This window comes from Silurus aristotelis, assembly GCF_946808225.1.
Source record: "Silurus aristotelis genome assembly, chromosome: 2".
Lineage (NCBI taxonomy): Eukaryota > Metazoa > Chordata > Actinopteri > Siluriformes > Siluridae > Silurus > Silurus aristotelis.
Window position 1 is genome coordinate 12,312,308 of NC_139575.1, and position 17,040 is coordinate 12,329,347.

Sequence of the window (17,040 nt, forward strand, 5' to 3'; positions counted from 1 at the left end):
TGATTTAGATTTTTTTTTTCTTCCCTGTAGCGCTACTTTATTTTATTACGTGGATTCGCATAACATGCGTGTTCAGGTCCAACATCAGCTATTCCAAAGACGGTCGGAGGTCCCTGTGACTGTGCTTGAAGCCTTGTGCTGCTGTGTATTGAAAGGCCATGTTTACATTTAAGGCATTTGTGTGTGTATGTGTGTGAAATCAGGAACAATCCAAACCAGGAATAACACCTTAGCCATTTCAGGTGTTTTTGTAAAACATACATCATTGGACCAAACGTATATGTTTTTAAGTTCTGGCTGATTTTTAGCCTGTGCTGTAAATCAACAAGGTCATGTGATCTTCGCCTGCAGCTGCCACAGCACGCTGCTGTGCTTTGTAACTCGCCCAACATTACTCTATTACTCAGACAGGTGTAGAGCCAAATGGATTAAATGTCATAACCACAACGGCAGAGTGGCAAAACTTGCTGAATAAACGCAGCTGCTGCATCAATCTGGGAGATGAATCCTGTCGCTTGTTAGACGTGCTTAGGTCTTGTAATTATACATTATCTCAAACATGTTGTGTGTAGGTTTGCCTGCATCATGAAGAACATTGTACATCTTCCTCTTCCTCGTCAGCAGCTCATATTGGCTTGTTCCGTGCGTGATGTCTTTCTTTCACGTGTTGTTGATGTTTCAAATCTGATTGCTCAATAGGTGTTGATTCATTTTGTGTCCACGCAGATATGAGTAGTGTGCAATCATCATAGCCGACACTCATTATCGACTTAATATAAACCTGTCAAAGATATCTTCCAGCCATATGGGCTTCTTTCCCAAACTGTTAACACAAATTTGCGGGCACAGAATTATATTGGATGGCTTTGTATCTGTTAGCATTACATTTTCCCTTCACTTGAACTAGGAGACCCACACCTGTTTCAGCATGACAGTACTCCTGTGCACAAAGCCAGCTTTTGAATAGATAGTTTACATGGATTGGCGAGCAAGTTCATGAGTGGACTGCTATAGAGTTTTGACCTCAACCCTACTGAACACCTAGGGTTGAACTGGAACGCTGACTGCACCCCAGGCCTCCTCACCCTACACCAGTACCTGCCTTTACTAAAGCACTTGTGGCTAAATGAGCACAAATCTCCACAAACACACTCCTAGAAGGCCTTCCAGAAAAGTAGCGGTTATTATAACAGCAAATGGGGACTAAATATGGATTTTTAAACGCACAGACGAATCTTGTGTCCACAAACGTTTGTCCATGTAGTGTATGTATATCCAGAGAAGAGAAGCTCTCCAAGTTCTTTGCCATAGCGTAAGTCATCAGAAATGTTTTTTTTATTTTTTTGCGGTTTTCTCCTCTATGTGACAGACTGGTTCCTGAGGCCACGTGGGTGTCGTCTGTTTATAGATTTAACAATGTAAGTAGCAACACTATCGTGACCAGGAAGTTCCACAACATCAAGTGTAACAGTAAAATGGATGTGTTGTACTCTGCAAATGTCTATTGTATGATATACATACCATACAGATTTATTTACTGTACATACATTTGCATACATATACATTAGATATGTATGAAGAAATTTCCCCACTGTGGGACAAATAAAGGTATATCTTAATCTTATTATATATGTGTATATATATTAGATGCTGTATATATACTGTATATATGCTGTGTATATATGCTGTGTATATATACTACATATTTATTTGCACTTCTAATAGATGCTAAACTGTGTACCTGTACTATGCAATGACAATAAAGATCTATCTCTCTATCTATCTCTCTATCTCGCTCTCTCTAAAACTCGGGTTAAAAGAGGAACATTCCCTCTGCTTTGAGACTTTTGTTCAAATTTATTTTTAATGAACAGCATCAGAAGCAATTTGCGTTCACAGCTGCCAAAGTTACTTTGCACGAAACATGCTGTTGGTTTGAAAATACACTGTGTACTACACTTAACCCTGACATGCACTTTACACTCTATGCCCGCTTTTATAGAAACACCTGTATGTTCATGCAATTATCCAATCAGCCATTAATAAGGCAGTGGTTCAATGCAGAAAAGGTAAAATTCAAGCGCTTGACATCAAACACCAAAATGTTTGGTCTGACCAAAACCATGTGAGGTTTTTATTATTTAAGTCAAAATGTTGTGCATTTTGAGATGCTTTTCTGCTCACTACAATTGTAAAGAGTAGTCGTAGTTGAGTTTATGTAGCCTTCCTGTGACAACTGAAGCAGTCTGGCTGTTCACTTCTGCCCTTTTCTCTTAAACCACTAGCAGAAACGGCATTCACCGGATGTCTGTTTTGTTTTGTTTTTGGCACTGTTCTGTGTAAACTCTAGAGACTGTTGTGGGTGAAAATCCCAGGAACTCGACAGTTTATGAGATATTTAAACCAGTCATCTGACAACAACCTCCCTTCTGCATTCACTGAGCATCGATCTTATTCCCCATTCTGATGTTTGACATGAAGATTAAACAACGCTCTTGAAATGAAATGCAACGGGTTGACATTACTAATAAAATGGAACATGCACAATTGCCTGTATATTTTGTCTACAGCGTTGAAGTTGAAATTCACGCACCATCTCTTCGGTACTAAAGGCTGACACGCCCATACTCACGCGATCGTTTTACCTGCCGATTCTGCGCTCGTCCTTCTGACTCAACCTCTCCGTTTAGTTTTTTGTTTCTTTGTTTGTACAAACGCTTGTGATGGGGCGGTGTGTAGGTGCAGTTGCATTGTGCATTAACATCTCTGTGGTGTAAATCCAACATGTCCAGCACCTGTCATCAAAAATTTTTGGAGCTACAGACGTTTTTCCTTTTTTATTCTTTTGCAAGAATCTTTTTTTTTTTTTTTTTTTTCCTTTTAGTTAACAAGCTAGAGTTCCCTTTAAATTATGTTTTTAAAAGCTATACAAGTACAGTGAAAGAGGTCTTGCTTATGTTGCATTTTTATGATAGTAAATTGAGCAATTATCGTTATTTACAAGCGTGTAACTGTTGTAAAGCGTTTTGAGTTGGATTCTTTTTCAGTATGATTACTGCAGTGTGCTTCAAGGTCACATTTTTTTAAACTGAAATCAAGGCTTGGTGCTGAATGTTGGTGCTTTTTAATTAGTTTATTTTTATTTTTTGCATGATTTTGAAAGTGATTTTCACACCCCTGTTTCTTTCTGACTTCCTGTCTGATCCTGACAAGTCACATCCAATCCTCTGCATGCTAAAGCAACATTAATCCACCTCAAACCTAATGTAAATGTAACGGAAATAAACAGGAAATTCATATAGATAAAGACTCGGCTTTTGGCGTTTTAATAAATTGTTGAATATATTGGCTTCTTTTTGCCAGGATCTTCTCCAGTACATTTTATTGCTTTCAGAGCTGACTGTAGCTGCCCTGCATTTGGTGGGTGTTAAATTGATTTCAGGCCGATCGAGAACGAGTGCATCTGAAGAGTTTGCTGACTGAAGCGATTAAGTGCAAGCGAAATTTCCAAACGTGCGCAGGGTTTTGATTTCGAGCAATTGATTTAACACTCACGTTCTTCTATCTGTCGCATGATGAAGCTTAAATTGTAAGCTTTATTATTTAGTCTTAATGTGATGTAAATGTTTGCATTCAACATTTTCTATACTTATAAACAATTGATTAGAATAACCAATTCAAAAATTGTATCCTTTTATGTTTTCAGGATTATAAGATGTGCACAGCTTTGATCAAAGCCATGATTCGACAAACTTCCAAACTTCACGCACACACACGCTGGTTCATGCTGCTTCCACTGTGTAACCTGTAATCCCCAAATTATACACTTGTTCATCTTCAGTAAGGGTTTTATCCTGGTCAGGGTTGCAGTGGTGCATATTTCAGAGAATGCCATGTGTGAGGTTGATTACTCCTGGGAAATTGTAGCTCAGTGGTTAAGATGTCAGACTTCTGATCAAAACTTTCATGAGTTTAAATCCTACCCAGTTGTCACTCTTGGGCCCTTGAGCAAGGCCCTTAGCTGCTCACTGTTTAAAGAACATTTGTCTGCCAAAGCCCATAAATGCAAATGGTTGGAGATTGGACAATTATTCTTTGAAAGATGAGCTGCAGTGATTAGTCAGGGTTTATTGGCAGTATTGGTTGAATTATGATGATTAATACCAGGGTTGTAAACAAATGTATCATAAATTTGAAGTCGATCATTTAATTTGCAAAACTGTGAAGTAATTTAACGTGTTGACACTTTGGGTGTAAAACCTTAAGCTCCCGTGGACGCTCTCCCATGGACATTCTTCATTCTCAAGCACTGAGTCAACATATTGTTAATGTGCTGTGGCACGTTTTTGTGTTCCGATATGAACAAATAGCTAGAAAACACAGTTGCGTGGGAAAAAAACAAACCATAATTTTAGCAACAGCACAAACTAAAATTAAGTTTATTCATATTGGAAAAAGGCACTTCTATAAATTAAAGGCCATTGTTTTGAAAGCTGTTTTTGACATTTTGGATAGTAATGTGAGGTACAAATCTGCTTGTTTCTTTTTTTTTTACTTGTCCAGTGGTTAGCTGGTTCGCTTTGCTGAAATCTGAATGCTTGCAGATAAATGATCTCATTCATTAGCCAGACACGCTCACTGGTTACATCAATAGGAACTACTGATGTTAAATATGGAAATCTGAGCCTCACTTATCTCTGTTCCTTTGTATATCATTTGTTATGCATATGGCTATTCGGTTATTAACATGCGAGGTCACAGTTTAAGGATTTAAGTACAGAACAATCGGGATAAAGTGTACTGTTAAACGAAGATAATGACATACTTATTGCTTATAAAGGTATGTGGAGTGTTTTATGCTGCATGAATCACTTGTGGTCTGAAGTTAGTCAGTAGATTAAGTTAAAAGTGAGTAATTCATTTCTGCCACTGGACTTCTGGACTTCTTCCAGCCATTTGTGGTTCTATCCCAACTGTTACTTTGAATGTGGAGGCATTAAATTTTTCCTTCACTTGGACTAGAAGACCCAAACATAGCCTCATGGACAACGAAAGCTTCATGAAGATATGACGTAGACGGGTTAGATCTTGAGTGGACCGCTCTAGAGCTTTGACCCCGACCTTATTGAACACCTTTGGGATGAATTGGAACACTGACTGCACCCCCAGGCCTCCTCATCCTACATCAGTACCTGCCTTTACTTAACACCCTTGTGGTTGAATAAGCACAAATCTCTACACCCACACTCCAAAATCTAGTGGAACATCTTCCCAGAAGAGTGGAGGTTATTGTCACAGCAAATAGTGACTAAATGTAGAAAGAGATGTTAAAAAAAAACAAAAAAAAACACGCACACCAACCCACCAACTTTTATCCAAATAGTGTATTTGTTATGCTGCCCTGATTTATAAGTCAAAATCTAATTACAAGAAACACTTTAAATGAATATTGTGTACATATTGAGGCACGCGGTTGTGGATGTAACGAGATTTCATTTCCACAGAAATTCTTAATTGTGAGGTTTCAGTTTGTTGCTTGTAAGACCAGTTTCGATGTTTCCAACAGATTTTCAAACGCATCAATTTGTTGACATGCACACACTTTATATTGCAGTGCTTTTTCCGTGTTAAGTCGATTAGGGTATTTACTGCTTTAACACAAGCGGTCATTTCAAGTAAGTAGCAAATATACAATTCTTTTTGCCTCACTTTTTTTTTTCCCCATTTTCGATAAAATTTTATTGTCTTTGTGCAAGGTACACGTACAGAGCCAATGAAATGCAGTTAGCATCTAACAAAAAGTGAATAAGTGGCCTGTTTACAATAAATAACAGTAAGATAAATAGGGTTTGAGGTCCATATATACAGGTTTAAGTGTGATTAATGTACAGAAGGTGCAGTAGGTAATAAGTAATGTGTGTGTCACATGTCAGAGTATATTATATATTTACTATATTGGATTATTGGTAGTTTTTGGTTTAATTGCACGTTCTTTACTTTGCTGACATTTCACAGAACTGGTGCGACTCTTAGTCAGGTTTGTGGGCCTCTTTGCTAAGGCATGCTTTTTCAGTTCAGTCCAAAAAGATTCAGGTCAGGACTTCATGAGCTCTTTACTCTCACTTGGTTGTCTTTAAGCCACTTTGTTGCAGCTTGTGAGCTATGCGTAGGTTCATTGTCCTGTTCGAAGACCCAATTGTGACCAAGTTTTAACATATAACTAGTGGATGTCTTGAGCTTCCCATTTCAATTTTTAGTGCTCTTGTCTTTCCAGCAAAGCACCTCTCTAACGCAATGCTGCCCCTTTCATGCTCTTTTATCATCCGTAAACACTGCTGATCATTATGGCTAAAGAGTTTTTAATATTTGTTTTCAGATGACTACAGGGCAATCAAGAAAAGGGTTTGTGGTCACCTGCAAACTTCAGACTGGCTTGGCTTATTCTTATTCAGGTGCATCTTCCACAACAGCATAAGTCTATGATGATATAGGACTCTTAATGGTGGGGGTACATATTTTGGTGCCTGCTGCCTTAAATACGTTCACAGATTTCTTTGCTGTTGTCTTCAGTGTCAGTTGAACTGGGATGGATTCATTAATTCCTAATGTCTGAGTGGCCCAAAGTTTTTTGTTTGTACAGTGAAGCCTCTGAGCTCGCGGCCTCAGCGCTCGCGACCTCGCATGCTCGCGATTTTTATTCCGACCGGCGACTCTCATTCAGATCGGCTCATGAGCAACTGCGAGCTGCTCAAAGCGCTAGTTTTAACATTTCTAATCAAGGTTTATCTCATTAAAATTGTCTAAAAAATGCTCTTAAACTATTTTTATTATGTATTATTATACTGTACTTCTCTACTGCATACTTTACTGTACCTGTACTTTATTTTTTTTTTATTAAGCATTGTAATTGCTGTTAATTTACATAAAGTATTGTTAGAATAGTCTAATAATTAAGTGTTATGAAGTGAAATAGTGTCATTTACTCATTTAAATCGATTTCGTATAGTGTTCTTTGGGTTTTTACTGGGTTGGAAGGGGCGTATCAAAAGGTCGCGAAAATTCGGAACTCGCGACCGGTCTTGGTCCCTAACCCTCGCGAGCTCCGAGGTTCCACTGTATACTGTTGATTGTGCAGATGTTGGTGGTTGTTTCAGTATTTCTGGTTCTAAATATAGCCCTTCAAATTACGACGATTGGCTATTAATTTCGGCTTTTTAAGGTCATTACATCACATTCTAAAATCTTCCAGACTATAAAGTATAAAGGTCGTATAAAGGGTTTTGTTTGGACACACTGGTATTCTGAAGTGTGTAGTTGATTAAAATGACCCCTGAGGTGAACTTTGTAGATGCATTAATCAGTCTCTAAAAGGAAATGTATAGTAACGTGAAAAATGTTTGGATGTATAAAAAAAACAAAACCTAAAATTAATATCTTTTGTGAAGTTGGATGTAAACATCGGCCCTCAGTATTACAACGTTCTTTATTTCGTGAAAAAGGCATAAAATTCTAATCTATGATGAAGTAATTCTTAAACTTGAGCTGTAGTTCAGTGTAGGGCTGCAGCTATAGTTTATTTTAGTAATCGAGTATTCTACCGATTATTCCATCGAGTAATCGGATAAGAAGTAAGTTTTGTTTATTAAAGAGCAAAAATAAATGTACTAAAGAAAATAAGGCATTTCAAAATGAACAACTAATTTATTTCCGTTTTTAGAAAATGTTTTTTGTTGCTGAAATTGCGTACAAGAATATCTGTGTGAACTAAAAAATTGCAATATTACATCAAAATGCAAATATATTAAGAAAAAAAATAAATGAAAGTCAATTTCAAATTACTTTTAAAAAGGTAAACGCACTGTTCAATGTTTTTTTTTTTTTTTTTTAAAGTATGAAATGATCCAAAACTTTGGAAACTTTCTAGCGGTTTCTTAGGCCTGAATCTTCTACAAGCCCTCCGTTTTTCATTCTGCGGCGTCTCGTGTGTGTTTTACCTGTCCAGAGCGCTATGGAGTTTAGCAGGTGGTGTATCAATAATAATGGTCCGTAAGGAAACAGTGCTCCACAGTGTTTAGTTAAATGGACTAAACAAAGCATAATTTGCCTCGATGCTTTTTTGTATTCTGTTTACTGAAGTAAGCCCTAATTCAGTGTGTTTGATGTTGGACTGAATTAGTGATTCCTTTCTGCTCTGATGCATATTTTCTGAGTTATTTGAGGCACACAAGAGCAGGGAAATCACCTAAAGCTCTTACCCAACCACACAATTATTTTAGTTAGGAGCCTTCTCTGTTCTCATCTGGTTGTTCTCGTTCACCAAGTGTTACTACAAAGCTTTCTCCCTGCAGCCTCTGCTATGGCACCTGATCTCTTCAAGAGATCATTACTCATTGTCTTGATTTTTGTGGCAACTTGGACCTGAAAAGCCATTGTGACAGGAAACCAAAGCGTAGGCTATAGTTTTGTTTATCGTCTATACCCCTATTCGAAGAAGAGTGGGGGGGGAAAAAAGAGTGCCTGCATATAAAAGTCTTGTGATTTCAATAGAATAGTTGTTATATTTTCACCTGGGATCTTTTTAGAATTTATGCTGATTTGTAACATCCAATTGAGGCTGTTTGGAATTTGTCATGTGCAGAAAACAGTTTATCTTTCATCATTGTGATGAAATGTCAATTGTTGAAACTGGGCCTGTGTTTGCTCACTCTTCCAACAAAGCACTATGGAGAATTGTGTTTAGTTTATTTGCCTAGTGAGTGTTCAACTAAACATGGCCTGTAAACACCTCCCAGACCTCAATGAGAGAATATCCTGACCTCATCTGACAGGTTTATACTGACTGAAGGTGTCTATTTAATAATACACTTAGAAAAAGCACCTTACTTCTCTGAAATTATAATCACCAAGCCCATTAGAGTCGTGTATAAAGCAACGTTTACATATGCAGCAACATTACTGTTTTACCTGTACTTTGATGAACTCATCCGGACGCCCTTTTTGACTGCTTAGCAATGTTAATAATGTTATTTTTTTTTCCATATTTCCTTCACTAATAAATAAAGCAAATACTAAAGATGATTGATTGCTAAACCTTACAATGGGAGGTGTGTTGGAACACTTCACGGTCAATGCTTGAAGTAGATTGTAGTAATAATTGTGGTTAGACCTGCTATTAGCATGAGATCATTTGATGAAATGACTTTCATGTATCAACAATTAGTTAATTCCTACATAGTTCCAGGCAGCTCTCAGGAACTGAATAATTAAGAGATCTGCATGACTTGTTGTCAGCGAGTTTAAAACGTACAACAATTTGAGGACACCGCTATGGAAAATGATGTAAAATGTTCTACATTTAATATAAAAAGCAAAAAAAAAAAAAAAAAGCAGAGGATGAGACCATGTATGCTAGCTTTGTATGCTTTGTACGTTTTGTAACCAGAAGATATTTAAATTATATAGAACAACAAATTTATAAAAATTAAAAACCCTGGCAAAGTCAGTTATTACTTTTATTTTTTTTGCTAGATTTTTTAATGTATATTTTAATTCAAAGCGGCAGCAGGCAAACAAAAAATCTGTTTAAGTCACTGACAGCACTCCAGTCCAGAAATTATAAGATGGTATTAACCACCCCTTTTGCCAAAATATTACCTGTCAAACCAGGTTGCATAAATCAGATCAAATGATATGCTTTCATTTTGATTGTGCTGAGGTGGAAAAATAATTTGCTGTTTAATGTTTATTGCACATGTAAAAGAAATACCAGCTATGCAGCATTACAACGGAAAAAAACCACCCTTTTTTTTTTTTTTTTTTTTTTTTTTTTTTTTTTTTTTTTTTGATTCCGACTCTTCAGATGATCTTTAGATGTAAATGCCTATTGTTGTGCTCTGACCTGTTATTAGTGCTCTCCATGCCCGTGTACAGTTGCCCCCCCCCCCCCCCCCCCCCAGATACATGTGTACACATGAGGACTGTTAAGCTGTGTGATCATGGAACTCATCATGACCTGTCTCCCCCAATCCATGCTTTACTAAAGTTACACCACTCATCTGGCTAATAATAGCACCAAGAGGACAGCGATATGCAGCCGAATATGAGAACCAAGTAGTGTAGCGAGTTGTTGGTTTTGTTAGTATGTGACATTTGTAAATGCATTACAAGTGCTGTTAATTAAAATGGACACTTAAAGACTTGTCAATTGGCACTTTATTTCTGCCAAGCACGTCTGTGATTAGCGATTTATTGAATCAAAATAAAATGATTTAACTGCCTGCCTGCCTGCCTGGTGAGTGGAGGAGACTCTCGCTTTCTGTGATCTGAGCATGTCTCCATAAACTAATTGGCTTGGCTGGATCCTGAGATACCAGCAGATTTCCTGGAAATTAATTTGATAGGGCAAGAGGTTTGACAGTACTTTAGGATGATGATATATTGAAATTGTTCTTATTATTGGTAAATGGTAATATGTCATTTGCTTGAATTATTTGGAAAGGTTTCAATTGTGGTCACAGAACCGATAGAAAAACAGAAAGTGCTAAACTTTTTCCCCCTAGATAAATTATCTAATCATTTGGATTTCCTAATAGTTGTAGCATTTAATATTTAAACTATTTGAAAATGATCTATTGCAGAGCGTGAGCTTATCATTCGGTCACATGGTTATTCTAAAACAAACCATTTCTATTGCATTGTATCTTCATGCGAAGGCTAGCAATAAAGATGACCTGTATGGGCAAAAGTATTGGGACACCTGCCCTTTCCTGCCATTTGTGGTTCTTCTCCAAACTATTACCAAAAAGCTGGAACCACATATATGCGGTATAATACAATTTTCTCTTCACTTGAACTTGGAAACCCAAACATGTCCCAGCATGGCAATGCCCCTGTGTGAAGATATGGTTTACATGGTTTGGACATTAAGCTCTTGAGTGGCCTGCCATAGAGCTTTGATCTCTACCCTACTGAACACCTTATTGGAGGGAATTATAAGACCAAATTCTGACTAAATGTGTATAGTGCATTTAACAGCATTTGTTTTTTTTCCACAGTTGGTGTTTTCATGGCAAATGACCATGCTGTCCAATCTACTGTATCTCCTGAATATAAGACGACCATGATTTAAAGACCTCCTTTTTTAAAGTGTACCTTTTGTAAAAATGCTATAAAAAAAGACCAACTCTTGTCTTGTATAAAGAAAATGCTTTCATTTGAAAATACTTTTCATATTGGCATAACATATATAAACATATATAGGCTCTTAACCCCCTGCTCAGTTGTAAGTCGCCCTGGATAAATGCAATAAATGTTAAATGTATTATTTCTTACAAGTTTATTGAGATGCATTTTTGTAAAATACATTCAGGAAAATGCGGTAATACTTCGGTTTAAAATCACCTATAGGTTTTGAGATTAAAAGAGAACGTGAAGGGCAGAGCGTGCAAGTTGGGTTATTTCCATCCTCATCAAAACCTTCATTGCCCTGTGAATGGGACAGAGTCATCCTGCTAGACACCCACTCAGATCAGGATAGAAATGTTTCATTGTATGATGAAGGAAAGATCTTATTGATTAAAGTTCTGTTCACACAAAACTTTTTTTCAGGAAGCACTAGATTCTGGGACATGAGCAATAGCAACCATTGGTGACTAGATGTGAGCTGTAAGTGACTTTGACGCTGACGATAGGAAAAACGTAACTTTTTATGAAGCGAATAGAAAAGAAGAAAGTAAAGTTAGCTCCTGATTTGTTGTCAAACGTGGAATGCTACCCTCACACACCTATTGATAAGTTACTACGGCAACCAGGATTAGGAACGGCTTTTTGCGACTTATAATGATCAAATTTCTGCATGTGTGTATGTACCGTAAGGGGACAAGTGCACTCATGACCAATACGGAGCCACGTTTGCTCTTTTATTGTCAGTTTTCTGAGTTTTTGTTCTTCATAGTACTTATTAGGCTTTACCTGACTATTTATGTCGTTATGGTATACCTTCAGAAAGCTATTCCCCCCCCTTTTTCATCCTACGGATTCTACAAATAGTTACCTACAGTATGGTATGGTTTGTGAATACATGACTCTGAATGGTGGCCAAAGGCAAACAAGTGAGAATTGGTGATGCAGAATTACTCATTGAGAAATGTTCCCGCTCTCAGTATAAGGCAGAACAAACTTGATAAGATGTCCTTCCATCTTTTTTGTTTCTTTTCTTCAGCAGCTCGTTGTATTGTAACTATTTAACATTGGTTCATTGTCTGCTGAAGGCCAAGCGTCAGTGAGGTTTCCCAAATGGGAAAAAAGTTTCTCAAAATCTGTAGTAAACAATACTAACATGGCTATTAGTGCTAGATCTTGCATTTAGAAGACCGATTGGGTGAAAGGCATGTTTTGACTGGCCATTGTTTTTGAAAACTAAAAACATGACCTCTTCTGACTTTGACTTTCATTGTCTTTTTCTGTGCTTTTTTTAACATAGATTTTCAAAAACTGTAGTAATTTAAGATATTATTGAAAGCTGAACATGTTTTTCTCACACCGATCTGTGTGGTTTTAATAATTAATAAGAAAGAAGGATAATCAAAAAATGAAGAATGTCAGGATAGCACTAATGAACCCCTCTTTCTGGCGTTCTTTGTGTCGCCCTTTGCACAATAGTTTATGAATTTCAGAGACTGACACTTAACACTCTTATCATTGTGCTTTGCATTGTGTGCTGATACCTAAACCTCATGAGAATTTTCCTTTTTGTATTTTACAGCTTTCATCCAGTCAAACAAAATCCTGGAAGTACTACACTTTGGGGATGGAGCTTTCTTGCAGGTAGGCCTGCACTCACTTCTAGAATCAGAATAAGGTTTATTGGCCAAGTGTGTTCTCACACACACACACACACACACACACACACACACACACACACACACACACACACACACACAAAGAAATTAGGTTCTAGCTGTTGGTGACTATCAAAAGTACAGACATAAATAACATCACTATACGTCTAGCTTAGACAAAACGAGACTTTACAGACAATTCAGATTGAATAAGAACACGATATACAGAGTAAATGACAGTCTGCATGGTAGTGCAAATAGCAGTAATGTGTCTCGCATTAGGTAACGAGGTTACTTTAGGAATTTTGTGCAATATACAGCAGCAATAGTGTGTCAAACATATGGGGTGAAGTGATGAGTGACTGTTCTTACGATGCAGTACTTATAGATATGAAGCAGAGCATATATTTAGGTTAGGAGGTTCACTTTTTTGTGTTTCTCGACTCCAAAGCTTCCTATAAATGGCATTGTGGCATTATAAAAGAAATTCCCAGTATATAAAATGAGTGAGCAAATTCTGAAAACATTTGTAAGTCTGTGCTTTCCAAAAGTATGCTATAGAACACTTTCAGTAAAGTTAATCAACTAAGAATGCAGTTTCACAATCCAATGCAAGTATGTGATCACCTAACCTAAAAATAGCTTTGTAAAAGCCCGGTGTTGGTGTGTGCCGAGGAAGTCGAGGGAGGAATGTCAGCAGAGTTCGGGGCTCATTGTCATCAGGCTTTTTAGCATACTTTACAAAACTCGACCCAAATTTATGGCGGCGATTCGCTCGCAGCTCCTGCTCTGCTCGAGTTTACGGTTCGTGCACGCGCTTTGCGTGTGTGTTAGGTGTCTTTCAGGCTTCACCTGCAAGCATGCTGTCTATGTTTACTCAGTTACAGGAGTCACTAAAAGCACAATATAAGACACAGGTGAAAATCATCACTCTTTCCCTGTCAGTTCTGCACACCACCTCTCCGTCCACAGCTGACACACAACCCAAGTTGATGCACACGTTGCATAGATTGAATATTGTTAAATTGACTCTACAAATAAAACTGTAGACAGCTTTGCAGAAATTCTAACGTAGGATCAGATCTGTGATCTGTAAAAAAAAAAAAATTTTTTAAACTTCCTGAGATGACTTGAGGAAGAAACCTTGAGAGGAACCAGACACAAAAGGGAACTCTGGGTGACTTTGGGAAGTACAGCATCATTACATTGTATAGCTATAGACAAGGAAATGAGCATATTGTGAATATAAATCTGGGGATGAGTACAGGACATTTTTATTTTACTTTATGACTATAGCAGCAGTTCTTGGATGCAAGTCTGCAGTATCTATGCTATCAATTGATGCACTGGTGAGTCGGGAGGATTAAGCGTAGTGTAGCATTATGATTAACAGGATGGAATTTATAGATTTTTGAAGCATTTGAGTAGAAAAATGTTTAGTCTTTTCCACTTCTGCACTTCGTCTACTACACTTAATTCTACTCATTAGTAAATCAGTTTATGCTCACACATGAGTAATTACTAATACTCACACACGGCAGGCCTTTGCACATCAGACTGATGTGTCATGAGAAGTTGGGAAATGTTACTCTGTACCCTTTTCTGACTGAGTCTTCCCCTTTTTTTTGTGTGTGTTCCTCTTTGTCAGGCTAATCCTAATGCTGTAAGTTTCTCCATTGAATTACGTCATTGAATGTTTTAAAGAGCTTTTTTGATAAGAGCAAATGTAATCCCAAGAAGTAAATAGTAACATTTTCTTTCATGTTTTCTTTGTTTCTTTTACAGGCAGAGTCTGACATTGACCTTAGCTCATATCATCAAAAAAGGTAAAAGTGTGTGTGAGAGAGAGAGAGAGATGAGGGAATTTTTTTAGTGCTCTGTATTTTTATTATTCCATTCATCTTTGGACCTCATGTCTAATCACAGTGTTGATAATTGACTTGCTCATAGATAAGCATATGTTCATCACATCAGAATCAAATCATCTGTGCTGAGATGGTTAACACCCCCTGAAAAAATACAATACAAATCTATCAGAATAAGTCAGTTAAATATCCATATCTGGCTATGCTTTAATTACCTCCACCACACACAAATGTAACCGAAGGTCCTGTTATTCAGAGGTGCCACCATTTATGGCTTCATTTGTTTTAGCGATCAGATTAAAATAAATGAATAGAAAATGCCTAGTTGGGGAGCAGATACAGGAAGTATAAGGTGGCAACAAAATTAAAACATCTTTCACCTAATTTTGAGAAAATCTGATAACGGTGCATAAAAAAAAAAAAAAAAAAAGAAAAGAAATCACATGCGGCCGGAAACAGTTGTGTTCGTTGCTTTTAGATGATTCAAACTCATGAGATGTGTCTTGACTGTACCCCGTGAACCGTTAGATGCAGCGTTGTGTCACAATTTAGTATTTTTTTTTCAGTATGTCGCTGTCATCATTTACTTTTTGATTATTAAATTGTGAGTTTTCCTGTTTGGGCAGACAATGTGTTTGAGGTTTTTAAAGCCACACAGGAAAATTATAGCGTGTATGCTAACGCTCAGATCAACAATATACTTCAATGGATCAAGAAGATAAACTGTTTTCAGTACAGTTGAATTATTATTGTGTGAACCATTATATGGACATGCATCAGACTACACAATATATAAATATATTATATACAATAAATATAATATATACATATGAACATTTCTGCATGTTGCATTTGGATATCATATCATCTATTACAAGTTTAATCATTTTTGCTGTTAACTTAGAGCTGACTCCATGTTAGCAGGTTATTTTAGTTAAAAAAAACAAAAACAAAAACGTGGCAATGATGTCAGCTCTGCGTTATTTATGATCATTTTATAAGGGGCCGCTCCCTTCTCCGACTCGCTCCTTAATCCAGTAGAACAACTTTTCGTGTTTTAGACCGCCTTATTCACTCACTCAGCCAATCAGAACGCTCCAGCTCAGGGCTTTGGCCGACCTGCCCGACTGTACACTTTTGCATTGGCCACTCCTCGTTCGTGAGGTTTATGTTCTGTGGTTTCATTCTTTTTCCTGTAGTGAAACACACTCCTGCAGCATACATGCATGAAACATGGAGAACTAATTATGCCCATTAGAGGGTGGGATATATTAGGCTGCAAGTGAACATTTTGTCCTCAATGTGTTGGAAGCAGGAAAAATGGGCAAGTCTAAGGATTTGAGTTTAGCAAGGGCCAAAATGTGCAAAACTGTGGTCAGTATCTATCAAAATGCTCCAAGTAAGGAACAGTGGTGAACCGGCGATAGGGTCATGGGTGACCAAGGCTTGTTCATGCACGTGGGGAGCGAAGGCTGATCCGTGTGGTTGGATCTAACAGACGAGCTCCTGTAGCTCAGATTGCTGAAAAAGTTAATGCTGTTATTCTTCGATGGGTCAGGACTGTTTTGGGAGCAAAAGGGGGACCAACACAATATTAGGCAGTTGGTCATAAAGTTATGTCTGATCGGTGACCATAATGTTAGCCTGGTTGGTGTAGAAACACAATGCATTTTGTTCTATCTGTCTGATGGTTGCTTGCTCACTGTCAGTACACCAGTCAGTGATGTTTTACTTTTGCTGGATGTGTTCTCAACATGTCCTGAACTTTGTGTCTACTGATAATGGAACTTTTATTGCAGTCGATAATTCTGATGTATTTGTGCTCCATTACCACACACACTGATGTAAGTGTACACTTTTAAAGCAACATGATGTCCTTTTATCCTTTTCGAACACTGATGAGACTTTACTTTATCAGCACATCGTGTGTCTGTATTTCTGGACATCTCAATCTCTCTAACATCTTGTATGGCTTATCACTCTTTCTCCATGTATCTGGAAAGAGAACGTGTATGTTCTTGGAAAATCTAAATCGCTGATATCCACGTTCTCGTCTGTCATTGACCGATTTTGTGTAATCTGTTGCTAGTGGCTTATATGTGTAATTGCAGTTTATTCAAAGTTTTTATATATATATATATTGTGTGTGTGTGTGTGTGTGTGTGTGTGTGTATGTATATATATATATATATATATATATATATATATATATATATATATATATATATATATATATATATATATATATATATACACAAACATTTAAAAAAACAAAAGGAAATATTACTGGTAAATTTGTCATGTATTTTTTATATATACGTGGAATAAAAGATACT

General features: G+C 37.2%; 1 protein-coding gene across 2 annotated transcripts in view; it reads left to right on the forward strand.

The window, feature by feature from the left end:
- tmem131 (transmembrane protein 131) overlaps positions 1 to 17,040 on the forward strand; it is a 44,241-nt gene that overhangs the window by 2,138 nt on the left and 25,063 nt on the right. The window contains exons 2-4 of one of the 2 annotated variants that reach the window (XM_083561112.1): positions 12,764 to 12,825; positions 14,488 to 14,502; positions 14,625 to 14,665. In XM_083561112.1, the coding sequence (XP_083417238.1) occupies positions 12,764 to 12,825; positions 14,488 to 14,502; positions 14,625 to 14,665 (118 nt within the window). The remainder of the gene's footprint in view (positions 1 to 12,763; positions 12,826 to 14,487; positions 14,503 to 14,624; positions 14,666 to 17,040) is intronic. The other variant, XM_083561113.1, reaches the window with a different exon arrangement.